General features: G+C 36.4%; 1 protein-coding gene across 7 annotated transcripts in view; it reads left to right on the top strand.

The window, feature by feature from the left end:
* Positions 1-23,161, top strand: part of Tle4 (TLE family member 4, transcriptional corepressor) — a 140,039-nt gene that overhangs the window by 59,942 nt on the left and 56,936 nt on the right. For 5 of the 7 annotated variants that reach the window (XM_059260099.1, XM_059260115.1, XM_059260135.1 and 2 more), the window contains 2 exons: positions 11,831-12,035; positions 14,305-14,321. In XM_059260099.1, the coding sequence (XP_059116082.1) occupies positions 11,831-12,035; positions 14,305-14,321 (222 nt within the window). The remainder of the gene's footprint in view (positions 1-11,830; positions 12,036-14,304; positions 14,322-23,161) is intronic. The other 2 variants (XM_059260109.1, XM_059260144.1) reach the window with 1 other exon arrangement.

Here is a 23,161-nt window from a genome sequence, read left to right on the forward strand (position 1 = left end):
ATTAGAGTTCTTCAGGGCTCAGTGTTTGGAGAAAAGTGGAATGAGTGTGTCTGCACATGCTTATTGGTTAGCCTGAATTATCTGATTTATATCATTTTCATAGATTAGTTGCATTATCTTGATTCATACCATGCTTCTTGTCTGCTGATGTTTCTCTTACATATAAGAATTAAACGTTGTAATATGAGAAGATAAAAGTTCCTTGTCTTTAGAAACAAAGTATCATAATGCAAATGATGTTTGAACATGTGCTTCTAAGAATAGGACTGTGTAATAACAAGAATAACAACAACAAAAACCAAATATGAAATGGTAAAATATTATGGAATATATGTATGCAGGACGTATATCTCTTGAAGTTCAAGGGGGCATTGCAGAATTGTTATTCAAAACTTGCTAATTAGAAGTTTGCAATGAATTTGTTGCTAAATATTGTCTAGGGAGTTAGAGGCAGAAGGGATTATTAAGGACTAGTGGTAGCTAATTGTATCAGTCAGCAGTGGCTGAGGAAGAAGATGACTGAGGGAGGAGCGCAAGAGGCCAATCAGGGAGAGCTCGAGTTAGAACTCACATTTTAATGCTTTATGTTTTGAATAGTCCTTCCTTGAAGTTATGTCCTTGTTTCATTTGCTCTTTTTCTGTGCTCCGTCTTTTTGTCTTGTGTCTATATATTGATTATGAGTAGCAAATGCTCTGTGAGATAGACTAATACTCAAATTTAAAAAGCATTGTTGACCTAATAGGAGTTAGAGCTAACTCTCCACCCTCTTAAAAACTAAAAATGAATCATTCTTGAAAACTTTTGAAAGTTTATTGTATTTCTTTTTTTTTTTTAGTGGAGTCATATTGGCCCAGATTTGTGTTCTAAGCCACAAAGCAGTGCCACTCAGGTGCCAAAGCAAGGTGGTAGTCATATCATCATCTCCTCCTCCTCCTCCTCCTCCTCCTCCTCCTCCTCCTCCTCCTCCTCCTCCTCCTCCTTCTTTTTTTCCTTTTAATTTCTCCAGGGCTTTTCTGAGTTTACTCAAAGCAGTTTGTAGATACAGCTTTGCAGAAATTTCATACCTGGGAGAAGAAACCAAACAGAAAAACACCCTACCGTTTAAGTTGCTTGTTGTCACTTAGATTGAAAACTGGGAAGGTGTCTTGAGGTTTCTTAACAGCTTGCTAGATCAAGAGCAAAGACAAATGATGTTTCCCCCTTGTAGATGGGTTCCAGTTTCTACAATGAAGGCTAACATTCTAGATGCCTTGTCAGTCTTCCTTACAGATAAGTGGGCACATGACCTATCCAAGTTAATGAGATATAAAGAAGTGTGTTTTCTTCTTTAACTTTAAAAGATGTTCTTTTTCTCCCCAATGAAGAAAATGGCTTCCTTTCTTGTTTTATGAGAAACCGAAATATTATTTAGACCACTTTTATTGTTTATTCTGTAACTTGAAGAGTAACTGTCTTAATAGGTATGAGTGTGCATTTACATTTGAATGCCATGTGACTATGTATAAAATAGTGGAAACAGTAACTGGAGATCACTTAAGAGAACGCTACCGTTTTTAGGTAATGGCAAACCACCCAGCAATTACCAACAAAGCAGCATCACTTAGAGATACAGTACAATATTCTTGATATATACTACATAGGAAAAGATAGAACAAACAGCAGACTAAACGAAAAGATAACTTGATATTGTTTTCATTTAAAAATGCTTACATATGCATTGAAAATACCATGCATAGATCCACTGTTATTAGTGCTTTCTTTGGCTGGTAGGATTATTTTTTGACTTTTAATTTTTTGCTATTCTTTATCCCATCATTTCATGCGTAACATTGATATTTTTTTTTAAAGGACATAATTCTATTCCTCTTTTCTTCTGGCCTGTGTAAATGGTTCGATTTGCCTGGTTGTGTGAGGCCCAATTTTACAAGGTATCCTGTAAACCTTTCTCACAGAACCATGTCTTTAGAATTGTCTTCAAAAAAAAAAAAAAGTCTGTTTCTCTCTCTTTTTTTTTTAGGCCCGCTGCCACAGCCTTTATCCAAGCATCACGTTGTTTTGGTTTGAGCTACTGAATTCTAACTATTTCTTGCTGTTCATTCTTGTTGCTTTTGTTTATTCTCTGCATAGTATTCTGAACTTCAAAAAATTTAAATATCTTTGTGCTCTATCTTAAAATAGTCTTTTAAGATTATATTTAGGCAAGGTTTATTTTTCAGCCAAAATTCTAGTTGGTTTTTAATTGGTATCAGGACCATGAGCATCTCTTGGTTATGTGTTACAAACTCCTGTTCCCAGTTTCTAGCTTGTCATCTTCTGTAAGGTGTCATTTAAGGAACAAAATGCTTTTCATTTCAACTGAGTAATGAATAGTATCACTTCATTTCTTATACTTTGAGCTTCCTGTGACCCATTTAAGAAATCTTACTCTTAAGATTTAAAGTACTCAGACATAGAGGCAGGAGAGATGGGTTAGTAGTTAAGATTACTTATTGCTTTTTGAGAGGGCCTCAGTTCGATTCCCAGTGCCTACATTATGACTTTCAATTTTGTAACTCTAGTTCCAGGGGATCCTCCACTCTCTTCTCATCTCTGTTTGCTCATGGTGTGTGTGTGTGTGTGTGTGTGTGTGTGTGTGTGTGTGTGTGTGTGTGTACATATATGCAGCCTAATATTCACACATAAATAAAAATAAATCTTTTTAAAGTGCACAGTCATAGATCTACTTCTATGTCAGAAAGAGTAAGCAGATCAGAGAGAGACCAGTGGATGCCAGCAGCTTGAACTAGGGTGGCTAATTGTTCTTTTGGAGAAAATGGAAGTTTGATTGCTGTATCTCTTGATCTTCAGAAGTCAATTCTAGAGACAAACCTTTTAAAATTTCAAAAAGTTCTCATGCTATTTTGTTTAATTCCTTAAATGGGCCAAAGAAAGTGCAAACTATGAGAAAAAGATTATTAGTGTTTATTTCTCAGTTAAAACAAACATGGCAATTTCTTCAAAAGATGCCTTAAGAGAAAATGAGATGACAAGCCAGCATCTGGGAGAAAGCATTTGTAGTATATAACCAGGGTAGGTGTATGATCCTGATCATACCAGTTACAAAGCTACTAACAACCAACCTTGGGAGTGCACACCTTTAATCCTAGCACTTAGGAGACAGAGACGGGCTGATCTCTGTGAGTTCAAGGCCAGCCTGGTCTACATAGTAAGTTGTAGAACATCCAAGGCTACATACTAGAGAGACCCTGTCTCAAAAAATTAAAAAATCCCAAACAAACAAAACCAGAACCAGAGCTGGAGTGATTGCTCATCAAGTAAAGATGCTTGCTGACAAGCCCAGTGATCTGAGTTCAATCCCTGTGGCCCACATGGTAGGAGAGAACTAACTCCTGTAAGTTGTCCTGTAACTCCAACATAAGCAGTTTAGCAGATGTATGCACACATATATAAGATATGTGAAGTTAATCCAGTGCCCATTATCAGTTTCCCTGTTAGGATTTTATTAAAGATATAGAATAGAAAACCGTGTGCTACACATAGTATTTATTTAGCATGATTTAGCATGGGTTAGCATAGTATATACATATACTTTTTCATATATATATCAAAAAATGCTTACTCTTCTGACATGAGTAGATCTGTGTCTGAGTACTTTAAAGATTTATTATATCTATGTATAAAATATATATACATATGTGCACAACACACAAAAATAAATATGCAACAAACATATAAGTTGTCAAGTTGTTGGGAAGCAACCTATCTAGATGGCATCTAAGGTTCCTTCTACCTCTCAAATTCTGAGATCAAATTCATGAAACATGAAATATGTAAGTTTTTTTTTTAATATAGCCATTTTAAGAGTGTTTCAAGTAACCACAGAAAGCTTTCTCATCACAATCTTTTGACTTGATGACTTCAGTAACTAAAACTTACAAAATAGAAAAGTCATTTGAGGTGTTACAAATTTTTTCTTTAATACTTTAAGGCTTCGTTATTAATTTGCTTAAAATTAGATTCTCTATTACAAGCCAAACCAGTTGCGGGTGGGGGTGGAGTGCTAGCAGGATTTCCATTGGGAAGGCTAATAACAATCTCCCTAAGTGTTTGGAGATAGGACACAGGCATCATGTTGGGCCATGAAGATGGTAGAATAGCCAAAATAGCAGGCCATGGAGATGGGTGAGGAATATTTAATTCTCAAACAGAAATAAAGAGAGGAGCTTAAAAGGGAAGGCTGTAGGGAAGGGTCTCCTGGCCACAGGTAGAATTAAGAAACCTCACAAGTAAGGTTTTGTTTTTGTTTTTGTTTTTTAACCTGGAGTGATGGTGACCCTCTTCCATTCTGATTTAAACATGGGGATTTCCTACCATAACATCTTTGCCACCTATAGCTAACATGAAATGTCGTATAGCTCCGTTGTTCGTTGTAGTAAGTGTTGGTGAAATACAGAAGCTCCTCTCCTTTTCTTGCCCCTATTTCATGACCTCAAGGAGGGCAGTGGAACATTGACACATTATAGCATGAGATTTACTAGCTTTGCTTGTTACCTGTCTTGCCCTTAGGACAGTGTGCAGGTTTTAAGGGCTCTGAGATCTGTGGCTTGTTCAGAAGTGAGCTTCTTTCTTGGGTTGTTCTACACGCAGGCCTTTCTCCTGCAGCGGGTCCCATGCTTTAAGTCATCAGCAATGCTTAGTTTGAAAAACATTCTACCTTTGTTCTTTTTACTCTTGCTTCTTCTATTGGTTTAATCTTTAGTTTCTGCCAAGGCATTTATTAGGTGCAAAACTTTTATATGGTAGGTAGGTCATAGCTTTGTCCCCTGTGCCCCACAGCTGAGGAAATTTGAATAAATAGTGAAACAGCCACCAGATGCTCATGAGGAAATGTGCCAGGCGATGCTTGGTTGTGTGTGCACATGCACAGATGCACTTCTTCAAGTATTGACCATCTTGAAAGGGAGAGTCATGGTATTTCACCATTAATACTTAATATGTGTCTTCTGTGGACAAGGATGTCTTCTGGTGTTGGAACAATGCACTTAACATAGTTCTTTGTCCAGTATGAGAGTTATCATCGAATTTGTCCATGTTGCAGTTGCCCATTTCTTTTAGCACCTTTGTTAGCACTTTTTTCTTTGTAATGTTTCTCTTCAATTCAGGGTTCATATGTAACCACCTTTCTTTCCATATTACTTCATTTTTCTTGACTCTGAAATAGTCCCCATACCACTTTACTGTATATTTTGTTTACTTTTTAAAGAGTCTAGACTAGCCTTGTGGAAACTTCCATATTCTGGATTTGTTTGGTGGTTTCTAATTTTTTTCAAGGTTAGAGTCAGGTAAAGGTTTTTGTTTTGTATTTAAGTAGGAATACTACAAAAGTGATGATATATATTTCTAATTATCACAATTTGGGCAAGCTAAGTAATCTATGGAGTGATTCTTGACACCAAATAACCTGTTTCCTAACAGCATTATACCCCATAATTTTATTGTGTGCTCTGAATTAATTTAGAATGAAGAAATAATTTCCTTTTAAATTAATATCCTTTGAAAAAGAGCTTCCTCCTGTGGTGGTCTTATCATAGCAATATAAAAGTAACTGATACACTATCCCTTCTTTTGTGTGAGTTTCTTGAGAGGGAGTAGATACCCATTTCCAGTAGCAAGAGCAGGTGTATTATAATACTCACAGCCACTTTGGGAGGTAGAGGTTATGACTGTCCCACTGTCACATAAGAAACAAGCTTGGAAATATCAAGTGACTGTTTCTTGCTCATAGATGGTTAGGATTGCAGCTGACTGGCTCTGGTGCCACTTCTTTTTAATGCTTCTTGAATGTTGTCCAGGACTTAGGCTCTCTCAATGCCATAGTTGGGAGATGGTTTAACAGTGATTTCTGTATTAAAACAATTTTTTTTCACAAGCCAGATAGCATTTACATTACCTCTGTCCTAAGTGTGCTCCACTTCATAGCACGGTACTATTGGTGAAATTATTAAGGCCACTCCACGTAGTTAAAAGGGAGATTTATTTAGTGGCGTAACTTACAAATGAAGGGATAGGTAGTGGCGGGTTCTGGGAAAGACACAGCGCAGTGTTCTCTGGTAATCAAGTTTTGAGAACCTTTGATTCAAAGAAATTTCTCCTTTTTACTAGTATACAGGCAGCATTTCAAAAGATGTTTCCTGTAAAATCGATTTCTGCCCTTCTTTCCAAACTTGAGACTATACTGAAATAATTATTTGTTAAGAAATGTCCAGTAAAATGCAATGAGCAGAATTAAGGTTGTGTCTTCTACCTTGCTACTAGGTATTTTCGGTCATAATTACTGGTTGTTTTCAGAATTAAATTATCTGGATGGAATATTTACTTGCCTGAGTTTAAACTTTGCTGCATTTTAATGTTTATTTCCTTGAATGGCCCATTAGGAGGGAAGCAGAAGTAATTTATTTTTTATTATTGAGGTGATTTACTCTTTTTCAGTTTCACACCCCACTTCCTGAATTGTATAGTCTGCCCATTAACCATTTTTATCCTCTTCCACCTCCCAATGTATCCCCCTTTTCATGTCCTTTTTTCTGTTTTTATTATATTTTAATGAAATAAGGCATACAAACAAAGGTATGGCCTGCCAAAAGATATCAGTGAAAAGAATTTTCCAAAGTATTTTTTGTCTCATGGGTTTATGGTGGGAAATACATTTATCGTTAAATTGGTCCCACAGTTCATGCCCTCCTCTTTAGTTTTTTTAATCTTGATTTGGGGGGGTGGGGTTAATTCTTCTAAAGTTTACTTTTTTTTTTAACTTGCTGGTTTGTATATCTGGGGTGGTAATTTATCTTGAATTATTTTAATAATGAATCTATGTCAGTATTTTAAATATGCATTTTCCCTTCCTTTGGTCTTTTAAAAGTGAGGATTTCATCTATTTTATGAGAGGATAAAGTAGGAAACCTTTGGAGGTTAGTGCTTTGCAGTGAGCACAGATGGGCAGAGATGAGAGGGGTGTATCTCATGATGCTGCAAGGCGGTCATAGGTAATACTCTAGAGTCTGCAGAAAGCCTACTCCTTTCCATGGATTCTGCTTTGTTGAGAAGGAGACATAATACAGATTCATTTTTAAAATTTAATTCTTGATGTCATTTGATATTTAATTTATTAAAATCATTTTTAAATAAAAGTGTTGGAGTTAAGTTTAACCATTGTTGGCTTAATACATTTTATTTAAAGATGGTGTCTTCTAGTTCTAGCTAGAGTTCTAGGATAGTTCCTAAGGTAAGAACTTGGAAACAAATGTAGGAAATGGCCACTAGAGAGAAAAGAAGCCTGTTACATTGCTGTAAACATCAACTGTGAAAATCAACTGGAATATTTCAGTATCTGAAATATTCATCTTTTGATCACATGCTAAATAGCATTTTATATGTAATTTTATATTTTTAAAACACTTAATAAAAGTTGTTGCATTGTGGAAAATACCACGATGAATATGGTTTTTTTATTGTTTAGACATTTTATAGGAATAAGTTACTTGTGACATGAGTTTATGGTGGCTCTTTTCATTCTCTTTTCTCCTTTAAACCTATTCAGATCATATGCTATTACACATTAGTGCCATCATTTGTTGTTACCATTCCTAAAATCTTTAAACGCTTTTTTAATAAGTGAAAACTTAAAACCTCTTTAAATGTGAATAGGATATCATGGTTTCAGCTTTGGAACAGAGAAAATTCATTGGTGTGCGGTAAACAGGGATATCTGAGTACGGTTGGTAGTTTGGTTAACAGTGATATCCTGATGTTAGTTTTCTTAGTTTGGTAAATTTTGTTAAACTTTACATATGATATTAACATTAGTGGCAAGTAAGCAAAGTGTAAATGGGAATTCCATACATTCATTAGAACCAATAAAAGCTTTAAACATACAGTCATATGGCTGGCTATCTTGAGTTCATTGGTTTAAGGAAAGTTTGGTGGTAGCTCTCTTTAAGATATTTGAAATTTATACTAAAATTTAAAAGTCCAACAATAAAAAAATAAGTCCATAGTTTTCATGTGGCAAGGTACCAGACTTTTAAGTTTTATCACTATACTATGAATCCTGCTTATTTTAGATTGTAACTGTTTATTTTTAAATTGTCGCAAATGAAAAATATAGTAGAATAAGCTAACTTTTAATTTTCTTTTGACTGTATTTTGTATTTTAAAGTTTGGGTTATTAGGAGAAAGTAAAGCCAAAATGAATCTGCTTACAAGATGATGCTGACCTTAGTTGATAATCAGTTCAATACATACTAAGTATAAGAAATATTGCCGGGCGGTGGTGGCGCATGCCTTTAATCCCAGCACTCGGGAGGCAGAGCCAGGCGGATCTCTGTGAGTTCGAGGCCAGCCTGGGCTATCAAGTGAGTCCCAGGAAAGGCGCAAAGCTACACAGAGAAACCCTGTCTCGAAAAACCAAAAAAAAAAAAAAAGAAAAAAGAAATATCTAGTAGTTTGAGATTTTAAATGAAATAGCTCTATTCATAAAGTTATAGCAAATGTTAGCACATGCAGCTACAACTAGTTATCTCTATACAAACCTCTTTTATTTTCTTGGCTTATTGAGTGTTATCTAAGTAATTTATCCTCAAGTGTCATCAGAATTCAGAGGTAGTGCTATAGTACTTGAATCAGAGTGATTGAGCGTAATCAGGGTGAGGCATCCCTTTACAAGGACATTAGAATAGGATGAAGAGAATTTAAATATACAGAGACAAATTATTGAGTACATATGTGTGTTGATGATGACTAGTAATAATAGATATAGAGGTTTAGCGTACTTACTCAATTGACTAGTATTTCAGGTAAAGTTTCCTGGATGTTGTACAGTAGTGTATAGTCAAGCTGATGCTAGCTTTGTGGAAGATCTTGAATGCTAAGAAATTTGAACTGCTTTTATTTGGAGGGAAGGGGTATTGTTTTCAAAACCATGGAATAGCTTGCTTTTTTTTTTTTTTTTTTTTGGTTTTTCGAGACAGGGTTTCTCTGTGTAGCTTTGCGCCTTTCCTGGAACTCACTTGGTAGCCCAGGCTGGCCTCGAACTCACAGAGATCCTCCTGGCTCTGCCTCCCGAGTGCTGGGATTAAAGGCGTGCGCCACCACCGCCCGGCGGAATAGCTTTCAAAGAGGTATTTTATTAGAGTAGTATCAGGCTTTTGTTTGTTTGTTTGTTTGTTTGTTTGTTTGTCTTCACTGTATTGGAGTGAATCTTCTTCCTTAAAAGTACACATAAAGGAGGAAGGGGAGATAAGGCCCCTATTTGAGCTAGTCTAAGGAAGAGTAGACCAAACTGGGGACCCAAGAAGCTTCCTGTGGCTCTCGTGTATAGCAGACAAACTGGTCCTGGTTGAATGAAAAAAATAAGGTAGTTAATAATGCCTTTTTAAAAAAAATTTATTATCCTCCGAGAGAGAACAAAACACTAGTATCACTAAAGGTATTCAGTTAGGCTGAGATTTTCTTTTTATCATGTATAATGAAATAAATATTCTTCAGTGTGTCAGACAATGTATGGGTACTTCTGTGTCTGTAGGTTTGGTGTCACACAGAGATTGCAGCAAAGAAGGGACACACATACCGAGTGCTCATAGTTGCTCGCCAGTTGAGCTCACAAGTATAAGCAGCCATAGACCCACACTATAGATAGAAAATATTAGTGGGATTTAGAGGAAAAATAGAATTGGAACAGTTTGTCAATAAAGTGAACTAGGTTTTAAAGTAAATTTGACTTGTATTTACTTAAAGTCCTGTATTCATCATATGTATAATTTTCTACATATTTAGAAAATATAATTTTGCATGTATACTTTTGTTCTCAGCTAAGTAACAGTATGTAAAAAATTGTGAAGATGATTTGGGTCATTCAAATGAAGAACCATCTAATTTTGTATATGCTTTTAATAGAAATAGGATTATATCATCACTTCCATCCTTCTAGCCCTTCCCATCTAGCTTTCCTTGAACCTCTCCCATGCCCTCCTCTTTCATGTGAATAGCCTCTTATTATTCTTATACCTACATATGTATGTATGTGCACATATGTGTGTATGTATATATAAAACTCAGCAAGTTGTATTTCTCTGTGTGTGTACATATGTATACATACATGTGTCCGTGTATACATATATATGCACACACACAAATTACTGAGTCCATTTTTGTTGTTCGTGTATATATGCTTTCAAGGCTGACAACTCTGCATTGAACAACCAATGAGGAGGTTCATACTCCCAGGGAGGAAACATTTAATTTAAAAGCTGCATTTAGGAAAAGCTCTTACGTACATGGAGTATGAGGTTAGGTTGATGGAGCATCTGTGTGCTGTTCCCGTTTTCCATTCCGTGTGTATGTGTATATTCACTCTCCTTAATTGTTTCAACTTTGCTTGCTATATGTTAAGTAATATATATAATAAATGAAGCCAGAAGGTAGATGCAGGTCAGCAGGAGAAAAGAACTGACAGTCACATACAGGAAGGCACATAGGAGAAGAAGAAGAAAGAGAAAGTAATTTAAAGAGGAAAAAAAAATTACCTTTTTCTTTGAAATACTTTAAAAAGCCATTTCAAGTTTCTTCTTAAAGAGTGATTTCATTAATGAAAACGATTTTGTCAAATCTTGCTAAGAAAGAAAATTACAGAAGGACTCTGGCTATTATAGATTTGACCTAAAAAGTGACTATTTAAAGCAGTAATTAATATTTAGTGACTACATATGTTAGTCTCATCAATATTGCCTAGCAATTGTTCTGATAGAATTTTGTTAGCTGGGTTTGAGTTAAAGAATTTCCTGTTTGGGGGATATATTTAACTCAGCATCCTCCATTGTCTCCTCCTCCTCTTTCCCATTCAGCAGAGGCAGCAAACCTGCCCACAGTAGCTCCTGTAGACAGGCTTGATTCAGTCTCAGCTGAGGTCAAGCACTCCCATCCCAGCCTCTTAAGGGCTTTCTCTATGTGTTGCCAGTGTGCTGGTAAAAATGACTTTAAACTCTTGTCAGCGTAGTTACTGGTGCATGCATCACAGTCCCACTCAAATAAACCTGTCACAACACAAAGTCAGCTGCTGGAGAAGAGTACAAGGGCAGGCCTCTAGCTTTTCATTCGAGCATCACTAAACGTGCACAGAGTGCCCAATTATTTCAGCATTATTGAGCAAGCCTACAGGAGAACCCAAGCCTTGCTACATTGGATTTTCTTTAGTAATTTGCTCAAGTGCCACTGAGGACACTTAAAGGGCTTAAAAAACTGCTGCTACAACCAGCTTCCTTTTCTGGGTTGTTAATTCAAGTTTTCTCTTTCAAATTAACTCTCCCTGCATGCTGTGCAGTGGTTCTGGGACAGCTGTTTAGCACTAATTTTCTCGATTTTCAGCTTTTCTTGTTCAACATGACTGCTTTAACAGTTACTCACATATACATTTTGTTTAGAAATACATGATAGCTGGACCTTTGCCTTTTGTTAGAGAACAAAATAATACAGAGGCTTTGTTAAAGAACATTCATCTTTTGAAAGTCATCTTTTGAAAGTTACGTAGCCAGTTTTATCATTTTAAAAACTTAGGTTATTTACTCTACATTTTTTTTTAAAAGCAGATTTTGGAGTAACACATCACTTATATATTCCTCCTTCCCCTCCCCCTGACCTGATTTTAAAAAAGATACATGATGAGGGTAGTAACTCCTTCTTAAGTGCAATATTGTTTTCCTTATCTATTTGTTCCTCCTGTTTTTCTTGTGGGGTATAAAAGGGACAAATTCAATATCTGTGTCTAATTTTTCACAGCAGCAACAACTCCAAGCTCAGCATTTATCACATGGACACGGTCTGCCTGTGCCTCTGACACCACACCCTTCAGGGCTTCAGCCCCCAGCCATTCCACCCATTGGTAGCAGTGCAGGACTTCTGGCCCTCTCCAGTGCACTAGGAGGTCAATCTCACCTCCCAATTAAGGATGAGAAAAAGCACCATGACAATGATCACCAAAGAGGTAAGTGATCATTTGGGTATCAGTGTGGCATTATCTATTTTCTAGGGATAGATTCTAGGTGCCATTGTTGATTCTGTCTTTGAATCTCATTTTGCCAGTGTCTAAATAAAAGAATTTCCACTAGAAAGTAGATTAATTATTAGAAGTAGTCATTTGTCACATGATATCCTACTGCTGCCCAGAAGGCAAAGAACTGTTTCTAGATTTTGCCACCCCATGCTCCATACTCCTTCCCTAGCTCTTCTGGGTATGGGACCCAGGGACCTTACATATTCTAGGCTAGGTTCTATCACTGAGCTAAATTTTCAGCTCTGGAGATGATCGCCTTTGATCTTTTGCTTTCTAAATCTAAATCAGTAGTGAAATCGTGTTTTAAATGACATAAGCATTGATAGTCAGTTTTGACCAGATTGTTTGGGAGGAAAACTTAAGTTTATGAAGGGTACCTTGATATTTGACCAATTATTATATGTAAATTAGATCAACCTGCAAAGCACAGTAAGAAAAATTCCAGTTGTCTTATTGAGATAATGCAATTCAAATTGACAAAATCTGTTTTAAATACCTCTTTTACTCATTGCTGTTTAAAAGCATGAGATTAACTGAATGTTTTCAAATAATAACCACTTAGGAGTTCAGTTATGTTCTCTCAGATTTGGCCTTCTTTCTCTTCTAAGGAAGATGATGGTACAGGGGCATTTTAATATTCCTGTATGTTTGTGTACTGCTTATTTTTTGCGGAATATTTATTTACATTGTAAAGATATATCTTTGCCAAGGCACCTTCTGATTGTTTTAAATAGCTGAATGGCCAATAGCTAAGCAGGAAGAAGTTAGGCTGGATTTCTGGAGACAGAGAGGACAAGGCAGAATACTAGCTAGACTAAGAGGGAAACAGGATAGGGAATACAGAGTAAAGGTAACTGAGCCACATAAAAGAACATAGATTAAAAAATATGGGTAAATTTAAGTTATAAGAACTAGTTAGAGCCAGGCGGTGGTTGAACACACCTTTATTTCCAGTACTTGGGAGGCAGAGGCAGGTGATCTCTATGAGTTCAAGGCCAGCCTGGTCTACAGAACTAGTTTTAGGACAGCCATAATAACCTCACAGAGAAACCCTGTCTTGGAAAAAACAAACAAACAAAACCTAGTTAGGATCAAGCCTAAGCTAAGGCCAAGCTTTTATAATTCTCCATGTCGTTTTTTGTTTGTTTGGTTTTGGTTTTGGTTGTTTTTTTTTTTTTGTTTTTTGTTTTTTTTTTGTTTTTTGTTTTGTTTTTGTGTGTGTGTGTGTGTGTGTGTGTGTGTGTGTGTGTGTGTGTGTGTGTTGGCGGCCAAAAAAAGTCTGTCTGTATAAAAAGTTGTGAAATAATCTTTTGTAAACTGTGAAAATGTGTCACTCTGATTGATTTAATAAAAAGCTGAACAGCCAATAACTAGGCAGGGTTTTAGGGGAAGAGAGGATGCTGGGAAGAAAGCAAAGATGCCAGGAGATGCAGAGCAAGCAGGATGGGCACTATGGAGATGAGGTAATAAAGTCATGAGGTAAAAAGTATAATAGAATTATACTTAATAGAAATGGGTTAATTTAAGTTATAAGAACTAGTTAGAAACAAACCTAAGCTATTATTGGCTGAGCTTTCATGATTAATAATAAGTCTCTGTGTCATTATTGGGGAGCTGATGGTCCCGACAAAAAAGTCCAAACTACACTTACTGATCATTTTTAATTTAACCACAAAGATGAAAAAAAATTCTTCCACCATTCCTTTATGATAATTTATTTAGCACAGGAATGGTTTATTGTTTGAAAGGGTGTAGATTGTAATAAAAAAGGTCCTATCTACTGCTGTTTCAGTGTGATTACCAGAGGCACAATCAGGGGCAAATTGTCCGTATTACATAAGCACAAATTTACCTTCTCTGATTCTAGAAATACTGTAATATTTGTTTAAGAGTTATCTTAATGCCATGGTACAGAGTTGACTCATGATTATAAACTCTTTCATAAGTGGAAAAGTCAATAAGGTACATAAATAAGAATGGCTAACTTTGGTTCATTTGAAATTGTGTCAAAGGTGAACCAGTGCTTTGTGAATCTTGTTAGACTAGTATTAATAATTAACTTTACAGCAAAGTTGACATCTGTTCAGTTATTATTCAGCAGGGTTAGGTTTGATAACTATGATTTTATGTAAACTAACTAGAACCCTCTTTTTTTCTTTGCCCCTCTTGTCTGCTTATCTTGCTGCTGTTTTGCCTACAGACAGAGACTCCATCAAGGTAGGACTCAAAATTCAGACACAAGAATAGTTTAAAGAGATTTGTAAGTGATAGGAATATATCTAATAATAGATTCTTTGAGATTTAGAGAGTAATATGGATGGCATTTAACAAATTGTGGTCATCTTTTCGGTATAGTTGGTCTTTTTTTAACAATGGTCATATTTTTCTAAGGATCAGACGTGTAGAACAAGGTTGAGTCACAAATTAGATTACATTGTTTGTATTAATATCTCTTACCATGTTAAAAAAAGTAACTGCTCTAATATAATGCAGTGAAGTAAATGTATTAGTTAATAAGAAATACATACTTACCTTGGAAAACAATTCTGCCTACAAAGTCCTTCATTAAAGCCTCAAACATCTGTTTGGGCTGGATATGTAACTCAAGTGGGAGAGCGTGTGCTTGGTATGTGTGAGGGCCTGGGTTTATGCTCAACATGAAGAAAGAGACAAGCCGTCCATAAGAATATTTTTGTTCATAGAGACATTGCATTTTCTATTTGTAATACTTAGGTTTGTAGTGTGGCAAGTAATTCTCTGAAGATTTTAATCTGTCTTACCTGCCTTCTATGTCTCTTTATTATGCAAGTTGTGAAGGACAAAAAGTATTTAGGGCCTAATACTTTGTGTGACTGACTTATATGATACCAGAGTGAGATAGGTTAAGGACATTTGAATTTCATAGTATGCAAACAAAAATATAAGCTGTCATGTAGGAAATGAATAAACTGTGAAAGTGCTTCCATCACCTTTGGGTTAGGTACAGTGGAAATATGCCATGTGTATGCCCAATTGCATAGCACACGTCGTTGTATTACTTACCCATTACAAGACAACTCAGTTCTGAAACACTAGCCCAGAGTATGGATACTGTCATTTTGTCTTTTTAGTTTTAAATAATTAAATGTTGTGGCCCATAGGTTAGTTAGACCCTCTGCAGGTTTTTTTTTTTTCCTTTTGTGAGCTATACCCAAAACTAAAGTCTTTCCTAGACAAAATTCTTTTCTTTCACTATGAATGGTGCTTTAATCTTTTTAAAATTAATACTGATTTCAGAGCCATTAAATAATGGAAATTCAGTACTCAGTATATACATTTTATTTTTCAAGAATCTTTGAATTTGAAAGGGCACCTGCAGCCCCAAACAACTGTCAACAATTAGAAATGTACATGTTAAATTTTAATTATGTATTTGCAGTTAGGCAGTTTGTTGTATACTGTTCACATCAGTGTCCATATTTAAAACCTTCTTAGAATGTAATCACATGTTCTCCACATGTACTTTAAAAGTAATAAGTAAATAAGGTGGTCAGGATTGGCTGAATAGGAGCTCTAGGGAAGCCTGCCTGAGGCTATACTATAAACATTCCTTGACTGCTCATAATGAATACATACCTTCAGGCAGGCTAGTGGACAAAACAAAAGACTCCTCTCCAGCCCCACTCACAAAACATTTTGAAAATATTTATACACCACTGTACATTTTATGCCAGTTACATTTATAGTCCCTTATATAAGAAAGAGTAGGGTATATTTTTAAACCATCTATAATCAGAGTAAGCCTGAAAGTGTCAGAATAGCCAGAAGCCAGGGAAAGTACCAAGAAAATAAATTGATGGTTTTGCTCTGATATATTATGAATGGCAGCTACAAATCCATACCTGAAGTGTGCTGTGTCCAGTCTGGGTTTGTTCTGTACGTTTACGAGGTGAAATAGTTGGCTAATTTTCTTACATCTTTCTTGTGGTGCTCACAGAAGCAGTTGCCTGTTCCATTAAGAATCCTTATCCTCTTGTAAGGAGTTCCTGGTTAAGAGAGGATTTTTGTGATTGTTGACTAATTATGTGACTGGGGGTGGTTTGTAACAGCCAGTGATCCCGTTGTCTGCTAGTTGGGCTAGTATGAAATAATTCATTCATGCACAGTAATTCTCCTTAACATTTAACAGGTAATGAATGTGACAAATTTCCGTCTGGATTTAGAATTTTCCCTTTCCTCTTCTAATGTGCAAACAGGCAGCTCTTGTACTCTAAATAATAAGTAATTTTTGGCCATCTGTCAAAAGGAAATTTCAATACAAATTTAAATTAATGGTGCCTGAAAAATTTTATAGCTCCTCTAAAAGCCTGTAATGTGCAGAAAAATCGGAATCTGCTGGTAGTAATTAGTGTTGCATGTAATGAAGATGTGGGCAATATTATACAGCCTCATTGTAACATTTTGATATGGTAACAAAATTTTGATTTATACAAAGTTCTGGATGTGTTTAATTGTGAGAGACACTCTTAAAAAAAATGTTTTCTTGATGCTACTGATTATTAAACAGGTCAGATTCCAGAACAGCCTGTAAAACAAGACGTTTAGGCTCACTGCAAAGATCCAAGTAATTAAGGTGCTTTTCCTTGAGAAGCCAAGTAAAGCAGAGAAATCACTTACTAAATTGTTAGGTCTTTCTCCTTTTCCTTTGCCCTCTCCAAAGTTCTGTCCCACTAAATCACATGCTGTTGGCTTTATTGATCTAGTTTTCTATAGCTCCAGTAGTCAAGTTCATTCTTAAGCCTGTTATTTGCAGACTTCCATCTGAAGTTTTTTGACACTGAGAGAGAATGTAAATATGGATCTAAAGGAGAAAGCACTGTAGGGAGTCCTAGAATCAATTTACTTGGTGATGAGAAACTAAAACATTGTGTACAGTAGTACTGTTGAAATACAGGGTCATAGCACCTGCCACCTTCCTTATTTGTCTTGGCTATCTGCTGACTGTATGTGACCAATAGTAAGCCCCACATGTGAGGCCTGAAAATGGCAAGAAACTCAGACTATTTATGTACTCTTACCCTAAGTAGTGCAGACAGTCCCAAAGACCTCCAAACTGAATTCCTACCTCTGATTTTCCATTTCTCCCCATTCCCTTCCATATTTCTCACCACTAGGAAAAGAATAGATAAAACTTAGGAAATATTTTTGTGTATTGAACCACTGAGGGATTTGGGGTAAAAGAAATTGGTTCTGGAATGTCTGTCACAGGATTGTTACTTGTTGCCAAGAGCCTCCCAGTTGCTGAGGTGTCCCAGTTGCTCCAAGCCGTTCAGGTCTTACATTACTCTCCAGGTTTCATCTAACTGAAATGTGGTCAGTAGCTTAAAACAACTACCACCAAACTGCCTAAACTTGGTAGGAACTTAAGGCTAAGAAATTGCTCTTAGTAGCACCCCCTACATCCAGTGTCTACATAATCCTAATACTGTAGCAAGAAAACAGGCACCAGAGTTAAGGTCAACTGAAACAGATAGACAAACTCAAAATGACAGAATGTTGATCAGCTCCATGATTTCTTCCATATGCTATTATTGAGCATATTTTCATTAACACTAGTTTATTTATGTACATAATCCTCTTATGATTTATCTTGAATATGGTACCCTTCTATCAGAACTGAAGGATTTGCCATTTTTTATCTGTAAAATACAGCAGAAGTGCAAACTTTTTTCCAAGGGGTGAAGATTTGTTTTTGTTATTTTGTCAAAATTTATCTTCCACCAAGTACTGCATGCCTTCATAGAACATGGTCATTCTCAGTGAGTTATACATTGCCCGATTATCTCCAGAACCTCCGTACTCATTTAAAATGCTGAATGCAGTATTCGCCTGTATTCTTATATAGTCCATCAATATTGAGCTTATATTTTGCTGCTGTAATAAGTACAGATATTGCACTTAATTTTAAATGTTTACATATTTTTCACACTAAATGCTTTTCTGTGTGTATGCATGTTATGCTTTTTATCCTATGAGAATTCTTTGCTTTTGCTTAAAGGCTTTTATAGTGATCTTCTTTTTGTTGTGTGTAAGGCAATGCCTGTTTATTCTGTTTCATCTGTATGTTAGTGCTTATTCTGTACAGATGACTAAAACATCATATGTTCCTGTTTACTTTCCCAGTTAGTCACTGTTGGCAGTAAAGGTTTATCACTGGAAAATTAGAATAAGATTGTTTTTATGTTCATACTGAAGTGTATGATTCAGGCCAGGAGAGCACTGTGCACTGTTGCCTCATTTACTGGGTGTTACAGGTGAAGAGTGGATTTTGAGCAGAATGATTACCTCTATTTGTTACTTCACTTTTCACATTTAGATTTAATGGCCAAAGTTCTGTTCTAGGATCTGTAGCCTACATACCCCTGCAGAACACGCCCCTGCCCCCCACTTAAGCACCCTTATTTTTCCTGTCTCAAAGGACTATCTGTTTAAAAGGCATGTGTTTTGAACATGTTCAGCCCTTTGAAATGTCCTATGTAAGAGAGAAAGCATGGGTGAAAACACTGGAGGAAATGGCCAGGAGAGGGCTAACCATATGCCTCAGGGCAGTTTTGTTCTTTATATTACTATAGTGATATTAGGTGTGAAAAGCATGGTAGGGCCATTTGTATTACTATAGTCTTCAGAAAGACACATTGTTTTTCTTAAAGGCATAAAAGAATAGAAAATGAAATTTGAAAGGGAGAAATAGAAGGCACTAATAAAATACTATAAAGAATAGTTAATGAACTAGATAAGCAAAGCAGTAGTAGGCTTGTGGTAAGACCTGTTTTCCCTCAATACTCAGTAGTCAGTAATCTGAGGAAAGCTACTGAATAGGAAATGTGATGTGGCTTTCTGGTTCCCCTTCAGTCACTCTGTCCACAAAGCTGTTTCTCCAAACCTAGAAAAAAAAAATAATGAGTGGGACCCCGTAGTCCCCAGTTAACCTCTTTGATCTCTTTGAAGACACCTCCAGCTTGCACATTTAACTCCTACTTTAGGTGTCATTTACAAAAACAGGTGCCATACTCACCCTGTTGCATATCTGAGGAAAGGCTTAGTGTTGTGAAGGCCCTACCCAGGGTCACATTGCCAGTGCCATCCTCAAAGGAAAGCTCTTTGGGTGATTTAATCTTATCCTTTTGTGTTAAAAATTAAAACATACTACAAAGTACAAAAACTAGCCCAAGGAAACTGTCCACGAAACCTCAATGTCTGTGTACATACAAGAGCTGTAGCATTTAGCCATGTCCTTTCCTTCACTGAAGTATCTTGAAGCAAATTAATAGATAGCATGCACTTGCCCCTTACCTCACTGGGGGAAAGGTACACTTCATCTGAATAACCTTTTTTAAAAAAATTGTTTTGTTTTTATGTGTATTTGTGTGTTGTGGGTTGGATATGCATATGACCCCTGTAGGCCAGAAGATGGCCTCAGATCCCCTGGGGCTGGAGTTCTGTAGATGGTTGTGAACCACCTGATGTGGCTCTGGGAATGGAGCTCTGGTAAGTGTTCTTAACTAAGCTGTCTCTACTCGGTTGAAAATAACGAAAAAGCTTTTCATTGCTTCAGAAATTGCTATTTAATATTTTAATACATAGCCAGTAATCCAACTTCTGTGAGGATTCACAAAATTTGTTTTCTTGAAATGTAATCCAGACAGGTTTCATTATTCCTCTTTTGTTGTGAAAACTTTTAGGCCTTTCTTCATCTAAAAGGATTTCCCTTTTATATTTTTTTCTAATGACACTGTATAATTCTTTTTGTTGTTGTTGTTGTTTTTCAAGACAGGGTTTCTCTGTGTAGTTTTGGAGCCTGCCCTGGATCTCGCTCTTGTAGACCAGGCTGGCCTCAAACTCACAGAGATCCTCCTGGCTCTGCCTCCCAAGTTCTGGGATTAAAGGCATGTGCCACCACTGCCCAGCATTTTTTTATAGATTGCTTATTTTCATGTGTGTGACTGAATTTATGTGTGTGTACCACATTAGTGCACCTGGTGCCCACAACAACCAAAAGAGGGCATCAGATCCTCTGGAACTTGATTTACAGGCAGTTGTGAACTACTTAATGTGGGTGCTAGGAACCAAACCCAGACCCTCTGTAAGAATAGCAAGCACTCTTAACTGCTGAGCAGTCTCTTCATCCCCACAGGTGTAACCCAGGCTGGCCTTGAACTCATGATCCTCCTGCCCTTACTCTTCAGCATATCCTACCAGTGTTCACCACCACAGCTAGCTGCATCTGTTTATATAGTATATGTGTGTGCCTATGTGTTCCATGATATGTGTGTGGAGAAAACAGAGGTCAAGTTTTAGATAACTGTTTTCTCCTACGTGGTTCTCAGGAATTAAACTCTGATGATCATCAGGCTCGGTGACAGGTGCCTTTACCTGCTGATCAATTCTGCTGGACCTATTACTTATAATGTCCTTCTCAAACCAAGCTTTGATTTTTTTTTCTCCCATTGCCTCACAGGTTAGATTCTTTCTCTCAATACCCTAAAAATTTAGTGGGGGAAACCTTTATAGTGTTTGCGGAAACATAGGTGTTAAAAATATACTTTTAAGAATCTGTGTTAATCAGTACTTCATTTGAACAGTAGATTTATATTTCCAATACATCATTGTCTATATGTAAAAGACACAAGTGTTGCATTTTCCCCAGGTTTAGTATATGTGCTGCTGAAGCAAGCACAAATTTTGATTCATTTTGTTCTTTGTAAAATTCACTTCTTTGTTCATCATCAATGTGTCTGTGCAAATAATTCACTTTATTCTTGTGTCCTCGCATCATAAGTAAAAGGATCTTCCTGTTCTGTTTAAAACCACAAGGAAGCACGTGGAAACGGCTAGAATGAGCTAGTTTACAGGAAGCCAAAAGCCAGGTTCTTGAATAGACAGACCTTTCTTTAGTGATAGGTAAGCTGCGTATCAACCAGTGGACATTCACTTGCCCTCCTGGGTCTCAAGTTTGTATGTAACTCTAGGTATCTTTACCATTTGGATTGTTATTCTTCTGGGGGTTGCTTGGTATAAGGGTAATTTAATGTAGTGCTTTCTATTTTCTAAAATATAATGGTAATTTGAAGAATTTTAGCATTACTGTTGCTTTTTAACTCTTTTAAAGACATTTTTATCATAAATTTTACTGTTGTACAGTTACTTTATCAAAGAACCATCAGGAACTTTGTTCTATTGGTTTATGATACACTAATTTGTGCAGTATTAATTGATCTCTGCCTCCAGGCATGTAAGCTGTATGAAATGTAACAGGTGCCCTAATTCCAGAAAATGTGTTGTAATTGTTTGTTTGTGGAACAGATGAATGAATGTCTTCAGGGCACAGCTGGTCCTCAGGTGGTGAGCATGAGTGGATTAATGATGTGACGGGGGAGTCACGCTTGTTTTGCTGCACTTGCCTCCACCGCTTGCTGAAGCAGAACAAATATTAATTAACAGGGTAGGCTGATTGTCAGATCTGCCTTCCCTAGCTGATTTTGCAAAGGTGGTTTAAATTCTTTTCATCCTTAAACCAACAGTTAGTAGACATTTTCATCTTGATGCTTATTATCTCTAATTTTTTTAATTAGAATGCAATTCGTCTCTTGAAAAAAATATTATACAGTAAATTTATATTTAACATTTAAAAGTATTTCAGAGGAGCCCAAGATTGAAGTGTTAACACTTGGCACTTACTTTTAGAAGCATCTGTTTCTCAAAGTATACATACTTTTTCCAAAAGAATTATTCCCAAGAACTGTTTTCCACCTTTTTTGTGTTCTTAAAATACTTATCCATTTTGGGATGGAGGGAACACAAAAATCACCTAGAAGGAAACTTAGTGCTTGTCTCTCTCTTGAGTTTCCACAATATTTACCTGTGTTCATCTCGCATATTTTGGTTTGTTGTGTGGTATGAAATAATTTAGCTATCTTCTGGCTTAGATAGCTTTCTGCATATGGAGCCACCACTAACAAGCATCAGCATTCATAACTTTGGACATGAAGAGTCAGTCATACCTAATCATATGCATACAGTGGCCTGTGATAAAGCAGAAGAGAATTAGTAGCCTCATGAAGAAGTGATAGTTTGCTGAGGGCTAAGTGGTACTTCTCAACAAGTTTTTGGTTCCTTTAAATAAGCTTGCTGTCTATAGAAATGAAATCATTTCAGGATTGATACTGCTTAGATACTGCTAAGGGTTACAAGTATTTCAGATTCAAAATATTAAAGATCGTCCATCACAGTGATTTAAGTTTGCCAGGTGATTTTATGCATCAGAATTAACCCATGTGTTTCCTAATTCCGCATTTAATAAGGTATAGTACCTAACAGTCCACTTAGTCACCAGTGCTTCTGACTTAAGCAATGTCTGTGAATGGTAGTTTTCGTTGGTGGTCAGTACCACTTTGAGGTTGGTGGTATGCCTAGGTTTATGTCACTAGAGACCAGAGCACCTGTCATCCTCCTTTCCTTCCTCACACTACTTAATATTACATCCCCTGTACAGCCAACAAATGCTCCTGAAAAAATTTACTGAACTGGTTACTGAACTGCAGGCAGTGAGATTGCCGTAAAAATTCTTAAGTAGTCTTGTCAGTGAGACTTTTGCAGTATGTGGATAAGGTAAATGTGAAGAATTCTTTCAGATAGAAGTAGACTCATTAGATAATTGCATCACATCCTGGAGTTTATTGAATTTTCTTTTTTAAAATTGATACCTTTTGAGCGTTTGATGGTCCAGACGAGGGGAAGAAGAGCTGGTTGGGAGAGGAGTAAACAAGTTAGTGATGTCACCCTTAGAAAAGTGCCGTTGGCAATCTAATAACACTTCATTTTGTATTTAGTCCTCCTTAGGGTAATTTTAATTATTCTGGAAATTTGTGAAAATTCTGTTTAGCATTTTTTTAAAAAAAAACTTCTGTTTTCTTGAGTGACATTTGGCCCTTTGAAAAACAAAATAAAATTGGAAATGCTAATGTTTTGAGCCAACTAAAGAAGGAAAATAAAAATGTCACCATGGTAACAAAGCTGCT

This window comes from Peromyscus eremicus, chromosome 1, assembly GCF_949786415.1.
Source record: "Peromyscus eremicus chromosome 1, PerEre_H2_v1, whole genome shotgun sequence".
NCBI classification, from domain to species: Eukaryota; Metazoa; Chordata; class Mammalia; order Rodentia; family Cricetidae; genus Peromyscus; species Peromyscus eremicus.